The 12,872-nt window shown below is 44.7% G+C and overlaps 1 protein-coding gene across 2 annotated transcripts in view; it reads right to left on the bottom strand.

Moving 5' to 3' along the window:
* ITGAV (integrin subunit alpha V) overlaps positions 1–12,872 on the bottom strand; it is an 87,674-nt gene that overhangs the window by 33,144 nt on the left and 41,658 nt on the right. For both annotated transcript variants that reach the window (XM_072752126.1, XM_072752125.1), the window contains exons 7-14: positions 11,402–11,527; positions 10,778–10,822; positions 9,620–9,663; positions 9,463–9,519; positions 8,361–8,413; positions 7,780–7,982; positions 2,806–2,997; positions 470–515 (exon numbers count right to left, since the gene is read on the bottom strand). In XM_072752126.1, the coding sequence (XP_072608227.1) occupies positions 470–515; positions 2,806–2,997; positions 7,780–7,982; positions 8,361–8,413; positions 9,463–9,519; positions 9,620–9,663; positions 10,778–10,822; positions 11,402–11,527 (766 nt within the window). The remainder of the gene's footprint in view (positions 1–469; positions 516–2,805; positions 2,998–7,779; positions 7,983–8,360; positions 8,414–9,462; positions 9,520–9,619; positions 9,664–10,777; positions 10,823–11,401; positions 11,528–12,872) is intronic.

Genomic DNA, 12,872 nt, shown 5'->3' with positions numbered 1-12,872 from the left:
TGACCAACACAAATTCCATTACACAGAACGAATGTTGGTGATCCTGGCACGTATAAACACAGCCCATGGAAGTGTAACCTACTTGGGATTCCAGATGATAGCCTAAAGCATGAGGAACTGGTTAAATATAAATAATCGGGAACATGGATGAAGCTGAGAAATACAGGTATGTGGATTTATACATATTGCTCTAATAATAAAAATATGGTTTGGGGGAGTCATTACATACTGTCCCTGTGGTCACAGAATGCTGGGGCATAAACACCAAATTTATTTCTTGCCTCTTTAGAAGAGAATGTAAACTCATGTAAATTTTAAAGAGAGATTTAAAACAGGAGAATATATTGAACATAATTTAAAATCTGAATGCTTTTCCAAATCAAAAAAAAAATCTCTCCATCTCTCTCCTTTGAGATTTCCCTGTCAATTCAGAATATTCCTATATTACAGGGTATAGAATCATGCTTACCTGTATAACACAGCTCTATCTACACCAAAAGCGCCTACAATTAAGTCTTAAAAGAGAGGAGAAAAACATGTTAGTAATAATCAATAATGCTTTTTTAAATTCACACACCATTCTATGAAACTTTCAGTGCATGCAAGAAAGACTTAGACATAGTTTCAAAACTATTCTTCATTAAGTGGTTGTAAGATAATATCTATAAGGCAAAGACCTATGAAAACTCTAAATAAGGGGTCATCAAATGGCAAACACTCATCATAAAGCTAATCGTTCATCTGGTAGACAAGTACCTTTTTAACGAAAACTTTATAAACCTAAGCAACAATAAGGAAATGCTTAGAGCTCAAATACGTATGCCCCTCAAAGGAAGAAGTTTTATAGAGGTGCCTGTGGATTTTACAGTCTCGTTGTAAAATTCATTATAAATTTAAATTTCATTATAAATTTTTTTCACTTTGTTTCAAAAACAAAACAGAACCAAAAAAGCACATTACATACATGCACAATACTTAGAATGATAGCTGGCAGCATTCAAATGAACAATGCATTAATTTTTATATGTAGCTGGTACAACGGGTTTGCAATCAAGCAAAAAAACGAAAGAAGAGCTCCATCTTGTAGCATACCCAGGGTAAGTCTGAGGAAACCCTTTCTAAGCAGAAAAGTACATGAGAAATCATAAAGATCCATAGATTGGGTTCTATAAAAATTAAGAACTCCTTTATGCGCAAAAAGCAAACGTAACAGAAATGTATATGTATATTTATATATATAATATATATATGTTAAGGAGTTAGGATCTTCAATATTTAAGGCACTGCCACAAGTTTAAAGAAAAAAAAATAAGAAAAATAACATTCCAATAGAAATAAGCAAAAAGAAAGTAAAAAGAAATTCACAGAATATATATATGATTATATATATTATATATATAAATGCTTTTATATACATATAAAATAACAATGCTTACCCTCCCTGATTAAAACTATGAAGTAGAACAAAGTAACATTTTCCACCTCTCATATAATTTAAAGTTATTTTAAAAGAAACAACAGATGATCCTCAGTATAGGCACAAATGTCTGGGTGATGATCACTCTGGTGAGTGCTTTAAAAAGTTGCAAAATATTTTGGAAGTAGCGGGATTGTAACCTGACGATACATTTCAACAGACTTTTTTTTAAAAAGTGCCTTTGACTCAGGATTCTAGAACTCTGTCCTAAGGAAATAATCAGAGGTATGCACTGGAATTACATGCAAGGATATAAATGCCCCAAAATAAAGTTAAATAAGACACGATACGGACATTTGATAGAAGAGGAAATATAAAACTCATGTTTAGAAGAATCATGAATAATACAGGAGAAGATTCTTGACTTTAAGTGAATAAAATATGCTATTATCGGTGCCTGAAGCATACCTCTATTTTGCTAAAAAAAAATATTGTGTGAATGCATTGGAAAAATGATTGGAAGATACACTTTGTTGTATTTTCTAAAATTTCTTTTTTTTTTATTTTCTAAAATTTCTAAGACAACTATACTGCATTAATAACCAAAAAATCTCTTGAAATAACACTAACAGGTAAGAATCAACTTTCTGTCCTATTTCCCAAAGCATTTCAACACATTTGGATATTGGGCTCAAATGAGCGGTTTCAACAATAAACGTAACCCCAATCTTCCGCTTTATATTTCGTTGAAAGAATGGACCCGTTCTGATCCGGATCCATCATAACGCGCCAAAGTATATAAGCGCTAGAGGGAGGCCTCCCTTCCTGTGCTGGTTCAAACCAACCGGCAACCACCTGGGACAAACCCCCTTCTTCGGTTTCTTTTCTCATCCGTCACGGGGTGCAACAGGGAGCTGGGCTGGCCTAGAGTCCTCACCGGCCTTCCCGGGAGAATCACATGCCATAACGCATTTTTTTTTGTTTGTTTAAATCACAAAGATTCGTCAAGCCCGTGACAATGCTAGACCATTAAAAACAAACGAACAAAAAAGACACTTTAAAAAGTTAGAATGACTATTCAGCATTTGTTTCGAGCTCCTGCAACCTTTTTCTCTGACGCACTTACAGACTTCAGGACAAAAGGCGAAAGGAACCGTAGAGGGCGCGGGTCAGGGTCACACTGGAGATCCCCAACGAGCAGACTGGTCTTTGCTTCAGTGACAAGAGCTGTGCCGTCAGCACAGCAGGTATGAACATCACCTGAACTATGCCCCCGAGATGACTCACAGCCTCCATCAGGAGATGGAGAGGTCTGAGGTGGTGACTACAACTGTGTGCCACGGGGCCTGGGAAACCCAAGGACCGCTTCTGTTTTCCCAGCAAAGCACCTGGATATCCGTTCCTGTCTATGTCCGTGGCCCCTTTCATGGCGTAGCCGAAGCTGGGCGGCATGCTCCGAGCGGCCCACCTGCCCTCCAGGACCTGAGACGGGGCTGCGTTCAAGCCCGTCAGTCTTCCGTTGAAAATATAAACCAGGCCCTTCTGATCTTCACCCCCGTACGGTGCAGCAATCGCAATATCTGTGGGGGGAAGAAAAGGAGGAGGGGGGGTTTGGAGAGAAGTGAGGAGGAGAAGGGGGAGGAGGAGGAAAAGTAAGGGGGATGGGGGGGGGAGAACAGAGAGAAAGTGGTGTTAGTACTTGTTATCTACACGGCAGAGGCCTAAATGCAGGGATCTTCTGCCTTCCAAAGCCCCCCCCCCCCCCCGCCCCACACCCAGCCGCTGTCAGGTAAGACCTGCATTAGCACCTGTCCTTGCTGCCCGAAAGAAAGCTGAAGAGGATCCGCTTTTACCAAGGAAAGCAGAACTAGCGCTCAGCATCTGTTTTTGCAAAAAACGAACCCCCCGGTGGAGGCTGTGCGCCCCCGGAAGGGCAAGGGTGGCGCCCACAGGCTCCGTCCCCCGGAACTGCGCCCAGCATCTCAGCCCGAACCAGCACAGCACCGGCGCGGGAGCATCTGCGCTTTATCTCAACTTATCTCGTGCAAGACGTGTCCCGAGGCATCACGGGAGCCTGAGAGTTGCTTCTTCACTTTACATCACTTCTGCTTATGAACGTTTTCTCTCTTTTTTTTTTTTAATTTTTTATCTATTTATTTGAGAGAGAGAGAGAGAGAGAGAGAGAGAGAATGCATGTGCGAGGCGGAGGGGCCGGGGCGAGGGGGAAGCAGGGGGCCCGATGATGCGGGCTGCATCCCCCCGGGGGATCCCCAGCTTGTGAGGTTTCACAGGAAGGCCCTGCGTCCGGACAGCAGGGGGAGCCTACACCCGTGGAGCCCGCTCACCGCAATAAACACGGGTTCAAAGCGCAGGAGCATGTTCTTTATTCAAAAGCAACATCCTGATTCAAGGAGATTCAAACAAAACTGTGTGGAGAGGACATGAACCTGGAAGGCAGACAGGTATTCTGGGTCGGGCTCTGGGCAAATCACTTAACCTTTCTGGACACCTCAAAATGCCTCCTCCTTGAAGTGGAAAGACGGGGACGAGTCCCAAGATTCACCCAAGGTTCACTCCAGCTCTCAGAATTCTAGTTCTTTTAGAGGTGCATGGTTTTTTGTTTCTTGAAGCAGAAGCCAGCCTGGCTTGGAAACCTGAAAGTTTTGACTTCATCTCGATCTTGCTCCACTTTGTATATTAAAATAACACAAACAAATAAGAAGTTTGAAATTCTTAAAAAAAAAAAAAAAGGGAAAAGATCACTATGACCTTTCCTAATTCTGAAGTATATGATAAATACGTCCCCTCGCCCGTCTGTGGACGCCGTCCCAGCCAGGCCAGTGTCCTCCTTCCTCTGGGCCCCTAAAGCCACCTAAGTGGCTCCCACTTCTGTTCTTGCCCCTAAAATCCACTCTGCTCACAGCAGCCGACGGTTAGGGTCGTGTCACCTGCTTTCTGCAGACCCGCCCGTTACTACCTGACTCGGGCTGTTCCCCCGCTGCTCCCTGCCGCCCCCCCATTCTAGCCTCAACCGCCCTTCCTATCATCAGTCCCAGCCTCCTCCTCTGCTCCGTGACCACGCCAAGCTACCTCCTGTCTTCGGGTTCCTACAGCTGCTCCCTCTGCCGCAGCAGCCCTTGCCCCAGGGCTTCTCAACAAGCTTTGCTCCCCGCCAGGCCATCCAAACCGGAGATGGAATGTCACCTAATGGGAGGGGCCTTTCCCTTGACTGTGACCCCAGGCGCTCCCACTTATGGGGTCTCCACACTCTCACACTAACCTGCCCCTTTTTTTTGGTTTTTTTTTTTTTTTTTTTGGAGGGGCTTTGTTTTAACCTACAGCTTTTATCACCGTCTCAGTTTCCCCATTAAATGCTTACTCTCTGACTTCTCCACGGAGCGGAGCTTTCCCAAGAGCAGGGAAGTGTGGCACCGCGGGACAGTCCCTATGTGCGCAGCCGGTCCAAACTGCCTCGGTTACACTCATCTAGCCTCCTCCGTGCTGTATCCCCTGGGCCGTCGGCGACACCCGGATCACCTCTTAGTGGGACGATTGTCCATCACGCCCAGGAGCCTCTCAAACACTGCGAGGGCTGCATTCTAACATGCACCTGCTTATGTGAAAGCGGCCCCTAGAGATGCTGAACTCCCAGGGGACGCGGATGGGCTCTAACGTATCCTCCCATCTGTAGCCCTCAGAATGGCCTACAGCAAGCACCAACGAACAACGTGCTACTCTTTAGAAAAAAAAAAAGTATTTAAATCATGTAAGAGTTCTTTTAAGTGTCAAAGGTAAGCATGACTTCTAGCTTGACTTGGACATGAAGAATCTATTTATACGATGTAATTTCCTAAGAGAAGGCAACCCCCGTGCTGAGAAACCGTCTAACAAAAATCATCTTTGACTTTTCTAGACTTCTCATTATTTTACACATTCTAATCACCTTCTCTCTTGGCTGACGTGTGTCCAGTCCGGAAAGTCCTACCTTTTCGCTCAACTGATTGCTTCCTTTGATTATTTCAGGTTTTATTTTTGGTGTTTCTTTCCTCCTTCTGGGCCAGGGGGAGAGGGGCGCTGACAAAAACTGCACGTGATTGTAGGACATAGCGTGACTGTTTTCGGTGTCCCTCGTGGTGACCCCCAGGGCTTCCTAGTGGGTGTGGACAGATGGCAATCCAAAGGGTGAACGTCAGCCGGTTTCAACTAACGTCGTGGTCTGGACTGTAATGAACAGTCCGCTCTACGTGTGTGAACGTATATACGTATAACCTGCAAGTGCCTATGAATAGTTCCATAAAGACGGCTCAGATCATTCACAACCAGCATCTGGGCCAGTAAGACTCCAGGAGAAACTCAGGAAGAAAGAAAAAATATCATCCTCTCTGCTCTCCATTTCTAGAAGTAGAATCTGTTGGTAAAAATCTTTGTAAGACTTCAGTATCTTTTAATCTGCTGGTGACATAATCACTGTGTTCACAGATCGCACGTTTTGATGGAAATACAGGGAGCGGAGAGGGACACGGGCCGGATCATGGCACTGAGGAGACTTCCTAAGTGGCTGAAACACCCTTAAGACAAAGCAACGGCAAACACGCCCAGCATCTCCCGGAAAACCCACAGACGGACGGACGCGAGGAATTCGGTGTGTTTACTCAAGACAGAACCTGAAACTTGGCCCTACGTTTTCTGCACGTTCTTGTGACCAACATGTAACAGCTCAGCCTGTTCTCGGCTGTTTTCCTTCCTTCCCTTTCCCTTTCCCTTTCTCTTTCCCTCTCCCTCTTTCTTTCTTTCCCTCTTTCTTTCTTTCTTTCTTTTTCTTTCTTTTCTTTTCTTTCTTTCTCTCTCTCTCTCTTTCCTTCTTTCTTTCTTCCTTCCTTCCTTCCTTCCTTCCTTCCTTTCTTTCTTTCTTTCTTTTTGAAGATTTTATTTATTTATTCATGAGACACAGAGAGAGACAGAGACACAGGCAGAGGGAGAAGCAGACTCCCTGCCAGGAGCCCGATGCGGGACTCGATCCCAGGACCCCGGGGTCACGACCTGGGCCAAAGGCAGACAGACGCTCGACCCCTGAGCCACCCAGGTGCCCCCATACTGTTGTGTTCAAGTTCTATTTTAAACTTTACATCTGATTCATGTTCTCTTGGAGGTAAAAGTCCTCAGGGCTCTACTTGAGGGGGCACGATGTCCCTGTAGGTGGTTTTCACCCTGGACGCACCTGGGGTCAGTCTCAGAAATGACCCTTCTGGCGCACGACATAAAACGACCCTGCAGGCAGGAGCGCAGCGGTCTCGAAGCCTAAAACATGTTTTCCTTCTCTACTGCTGCTTGGAAGGCTCACGAGTCAGCCATATTTTTGAAGTTTTCTCTTTAATTTATAGCTTTCTTTATATCTAAGGGGCGCCCCTATGTATTATCGATTATCTGAAAACCCAACAGTCCAGCTCTCTACTCTGATCTCCAGCGGGTTTTGTAACAGGTATTTCTTCTAAAAAGTCTTGATAAGTGTGCCTCTCCTGCTCTGTCTCTCATGAATAAATAAGTAAGATCTTTAAAAAATAAAATAAAAATAAACTGTTAGGGACGGCCGGGTGGCTCAGCCGTTGAGCGCCTGCCTTTGGCCCAGGGCGTGATCCTGGAGTCCTGGGATCGAGTCCCACGTCGGGCTCCCTGCATGGAGCCTGCTTCTCCCTCTGCCTGTGTCTCTGACTCTCTCTCTCTCTCATAAATAAATAAAAATCTTTTAAAAAAATAAAAATGAAAATAAGTTGTTAAATAGGGCTATTATAAAACAGTGAGATCATATTTTTTACTTGCCCCCCAGAAGGGAAGTTACGGCCTCCTTCTGAATTTCTTAGATGCCACAACAAAGTCAGGGCTTTAAAAGTAGGAACGACAAATCAACAAATCGACAAATCAGCAAATCGGCAAATCGTACCTATAAGGGATGCAATGAGGGTCACATCGCCTCCACGGGGTGCCTGGGTGCATTTTTTTACATTTGCATCCAAATGGGACGGTAGAGGGTGCTGCTGCTACACAGGATGGAGAGAAAAATCCCCACCTGACCCCGGGCTCCCTGGGAAAGCAGATTTCCCTGTAGAAATTAACCACTGCAAGACTCTTAAGTTGAGGCTATATGAATAACGATTCATCAGAATCCCTTTTTCTTTTTAAATTTGTACTGACTTTAAAAAAAATAAATTTTTTCTGACTTTTAAGGAAAAAGAGCAACTGCCGTTTGACCTGGTGTGTCGCTGCCAATCAAATGCTTCCTTCCAGGAAGATCTGCTACTACGACTTCCCATCGAGGAGGGTGGACACGAAATCAGGAACCCACTGCTGTCGAACCTGGATCTTACCATTGAAGCCATCCTGGTCCAGGTCGCCCAGAGGGGCGATGGCACTGCCGAACCTGGCAAAGACCTCGAACCCGTTCAGCTTGGTCGTCTGGAAGTCTCCCGAAGCTCTCTGCAGAGACACGGAAACCTGCCCCACCTCTTGGAGTTTGCCGTCAGAACCACGATCCATGAAGAGAGGCGCTCCGATGAACACATCTGCGTAACTGCAAGAACGGGATGCTCGTCACCTCGGCAAGATCACGTTCCATCTATGAGCAATGACTTTTCTTATGGAAACTCAGCCTCTCTCCCTCTCTCTCGTAATCAGATTGAAGCATAAAGTCATTTCAGATTCAAACCTTCCTCCAACTCCTTTAAGAAACCACGAGTGGTTCACAAACATGACCTTATCCCTTCTTATCGCAAAAGCTACTGGAATCATGAACAACACAGAGCTCTTCTCGTATTCATGATAAGGTTGGTTCAAATGGTTTCTTTGAATAGAAAGATCAGCAGGAAGGGGACAAAGAAACAAAAGAAAGACTGTTTAGTTTTAGCAACGCACTTATAAACCGTTCCCGGAAACATCGTTTTGGACTTACTCATCCCCATTAATGTCAGTGGCAGCAACAGAAAATCCAAAATATGCAGCCATCTGGATAAAAAAGAAGAAAATGAAATATTTACTTTTCATTCAACTAGTGTGGACAGTTAATATTCGTGGTGTATTCATCACACAGAAAGGGTCTTTTTTTTTTTCTCTCTCTCTCTCTCTGTACAGAGTGTTTCAATCTTGATTTCTTCTCTTAGGTTTCTTCTCCCAACACAATCCGGTGATGATGCTTTTGTATTTTCCTGGATTTACGGGCAAAATACGTCCCTGCATATCAGGTCAGTGTCTCGCACGCATCCCACTGGGGCCCAAGTGTGATCAATACTCCTTCCCAGGCCTAACCTATCACCTCCCTTCCTCTCCACCGCCCAGCATGCGCCAGACGCAGACACACCACCAGAAGGACAGAGTCACAGAAAGAAGTTTTCCACGAGCCCAAGAAGCCATCAGTGGGGGTCTGTGCAGTGAAGATAACAGACGATAATCATTACCAGGTGATAGCTGGCTCTCCCGAAGGTAACGGGACGATTGTTAATAGGTCCTCACCGGCCCTCCCTAATGAACACGCTGCTACTCTCAAGAAATCACTGCTTAGAAAGACCTCGGGATGACTCTGTTCTTGTCTCGTCTCAGCTGGTTGGTTGCCCAGGGGCGTTGCTTTTGGATCATACACAGGACAAATGTTTCTGGACGTATTACAGGATTACGTGGAAGGAGAGAGACGGCCCTTTCCTCCAGGACGCGGGACCGCCCCGGACTGAGCAGTCTGGCTGGAAATGAGCGTGAAAAGGAAAGTTCTACAGGTGGCGTGTATGGCGTGTGTGTCTGCAATTTCTGTATTTCCTTAAAAAACGAGCCACGTGCAACGAAAAATGAGCGCGAAAAACGTGCAATTACAGAAGCCCTTCCTTACACAGAGGACTTTGGCCGGAGGTGAACCCTCTGAAGCCTGCTTTATATTCACCACAGTGACTATCAAACCAATATATCCATCTCACAGTCAACGCAAACCATTATGTCATCCGTAAGTCCACGACGTTAGGAATGCAGATGCTACAGTACCAAACGAACAAAGCAGTCTAAGAGCGTACCTGGTCACCGGTGAAGTTGTGCAAGGAGGACATGTTTTTCCCATCATAAATATAAACCTGTGGAGGAAAAACAAAAGCATATGAAATACTGTCATAAAACAGAAGATAACCCAGAATTTTTTTTTTTTTTTTTAAAGATTCCTTTTAATTTTCCTACCATTCCCAAAGTCCTTGCCGCTCTCGGAACGCCTGAAACAAAGTCTGAAAGGAAAAACATAATGACTCATTTTCTTTTTTTTTTTTTTTTAAGATTTATTTATTTATTTATTTATTTATTTATTTATTTACTTATGATAGAGAGAGAGAGAGAGAGAGAGAGAGAGAGAGGCAGAGACACAGGCAGAGGGAGAAGCAGGCTCCATGCCAGGAGCCCAACGTGGGACTCGGTCCTGGGACTCCAGGATCACACCCTGGGCCCAAGGCAGGTGCTAAACCACTGAGCCACCCAGGGATCCCCATAATGACTCATTTTCAAGACCAAGTATTGAGAACTGCAGGAAGAAACGGATTTACGGGAGGAGCGTTAGGTCCTATTTTGTTATTTCAGCAGAAAACGAAGGTTAAAAAAAAAAAATCTTTGAAAATGGTACTTCAGAATAAAGGGCCAGAACATTTTGTTTTGAACCACAAATATCAGATGTTCACAAAATAGAGAAAGATTCTTGAGAACCTTCAGATAAATGCACGTGCGCCCTCAGGCATTTGTCATCTTATTAAAAAGAGAAGGGTCAGGATACAGGGACCCCAGAACAAAACGAAGTCGTATCTACGGTGATGAAAAATAATACACAGTGAGATGGGGCGGGGGCGGCAGGGACACAGGAATGGGGTCAGGATCAGGGGAGTGTCTGGTTCCTAGACTGAGCTCGGAAGGGGGGGAGCGAGCAGAGGACGGAGAAAATCGCAGGGCGAGGGCCCAGAAGTCCCAGGCGGTGCCTACGAGCCCTCGAGCCCTGGGCAGGACCCCATCATGGGCTGGAGGGGGGCGGACGGGAAGACGCAGGGCCCCAGCCCGGGCCGCGCCGACCCCTCGTCCAGACCCCGTGCCTGCTCGGGCCCTGCAGTGTCGCCAGTCTCAAGGTCTCAAGCCGTTAGGCTGTATCTTTTCAGGACGATCACACAGGGGGGCGCCGGGGGCTCTGGCCAAGCGGCTGCCAGGGCCCAGCTCGCCAACCCCCCAGCCCTGCCCCTCCCTCTGCTCTCGGCGGGGCCCCCTGAAGCTACCTCTCGCTCTGTCTCTAAAAAAACGGAAAAACTCTTGGAAAAAAGAAGAAGAAGAAGAAGAAGGATTAAATACAGTTCACGCGCATCATACCGTCTACGCCATCGCCGTTAAAATCCCCAACAGCCACGGAATAACCTAAAGGGGAACAAAACGGGAACCGCCATCAGGGCACGGTGGGTCCCCTGGCGCGCACCTGCCGAGCAGGCTTCCCTCGAGCTACTTTCAAGTAGAACAGACTCTTGAAGGGGGGGGGGGTTCGAACTGCACGGCGGGTTTTTTCCAATAAATACAGTATCGCGCTGTAAATGCACGTTCTTGATGGTTTCTGGACACTTTCTTTCCTCCAGCTTGCTTCATTGTAAGCGCCCAGCACATGATACACGACACGCAAAATGTGTCTCCCCCGCCCTCCGCCTCACCCTGCCCCACCTTTCTCGTGCACTCTTTCAAAAAAAAAAATTAAAGACTTAAAAATTAATTTAAAAAGTTATTACTAATCATTGTATAAATAACCACTCTTAAATTTCAACCACTGAAATGTAACCTAAGTACCCAATAATAACCTGAAATTATGTGCCTATTCTTTAGATTCAAAAAAATTGTTTTTAATCTCTTTCAACATAAATTATTTTCCTGCTCAAAGTAGCATACACAAATACAGGACAAGTAACACTGCAACTCCATAAAATGAATCCATAATTTGGTTTAACTCACCTAAATAACTGTCATCAAAAATAGCTTGAGCCGTCCGAGTTGCTAACTGGTTATTATACTTGATGCTGTAAACTTTGGGGTCATATTTAGATACGATTTCTGCCACTTGATCTGAAATGAGCTGACCTGAAAAATATATATAAAATCACTTTTTAATGGGAATTTATGATGCAGAAGAGACATGGCACCTGCACACACACATAAGGATAGCACTAGAGATGAGTGTTTGTAATTATTAGCCTTAAACAACTCTCCATTATAGTAAATCTGAAATTTGATATTTTTATAGTCACAATTACTTCTCTTCAAGCTAGTTCTTACAATTAGTCACAGCTAGGAGACAAAAGTTTCATAAATGCAAGATCTGTCTTAATGCACAAAAGAAATTGATGCTAAATAACTGGAGTAATAAAATCAAAAGCTGTTTCCCAAATAAATCCATTAGAATTTGAGTAAAAAAGATATTTTACTTTTACTAATTCTTTTCCACCACAAATCATTTGGATACCTTCATGGAAAGGCCTGAATGGGTGAGTTCAATTCTTTTTTTTTTTTTTTCCCACAACCTTAAAGTTATCAGGTAGACAAGAAATCCTGAGCAGTACACAAAAATCAGATTGTTTTCCTACCCTGAGAAAGGCTGGTTAATTTACCAAACATCACCTCCCTACATGAAGAAAATAATCTCTTCATTTCTGCCGTTTCAGAGAGAAGCTCATAGCTAATGTTTCTCAGTCTGTCCCAATGGTCCAGTCACAAAGGTTGAGTCCGCAGGGTAGGAACACGCCCTGCTGGGCCACTGCTTCATCCCCTGGGCCTAAACAGTACCTAACACGCAGCAGGAATCCAAGAAATATTTCTTGAATCAAAGAACATGGGAAAATCCCGTCATCTCTTTTGAATAAAACGTAACTTTAACTATTTGTACAGAGATAACTCTGAGATCTATGGAAAAGAGTCACTCTGACATACTGACTCATTCAGGGTAAAAATCTGCTGATTTTAATATTAGAACAAAATATTCTCTGCCCAACCAGTGAGTCTTTCAGTTACATACCCTAGACTATTTATAGTAAAATTCCAATCAACACCGTATCGATTGTCTGCATCTGTCCTAATTTTTAAAGAGAAATGAACAGACACTGTGTAATACTCCAGGTGTTAAAAGAACCAGTGATGTGGGGGCGCCTGGGTGGCTCAGTCCATCAAGCGTCTGCCTTCGGGTCGGGTCATGAGCCCCGGGGTCCTGGATCGAACCCGTCTTGGGCTCCCGCTCAGCACGGAGTGTGCTTCCCCCTCTCCCTCTGCTGCTCCCCCTACTTGTGATCTCGCTCTCTCTCTTTTCTCTCTCACAAATAAATAAAATCTTAAAAAAAAAAAAAAAAAGAGGAAGAAGAGGAACTAGTCCTCTAAACATGTTCACAGCTGTGTCTCTGAAAACGGCAGAATCCACCTCGGGCTCCCAGGCACT

The sequence above is a fragment of the Vulpes vulpes genome, chromosome 3 (assembly GCF_048418805.1).
Source record: "Vulpes vulpes isolate BD-2025 chromosome 3, VulVul3, whole genome shotgun sequence".
In the NCBI taxonomy this organism is placed as follows: Eukaryota; Metazoa; Chordata; class Mammalia; order Carnivora; family Canidae; genus Vulpes; species Vulpes vulpes.
This window is presented reverse-complemented; position numbering and strand designations above follow the sequence as displayed.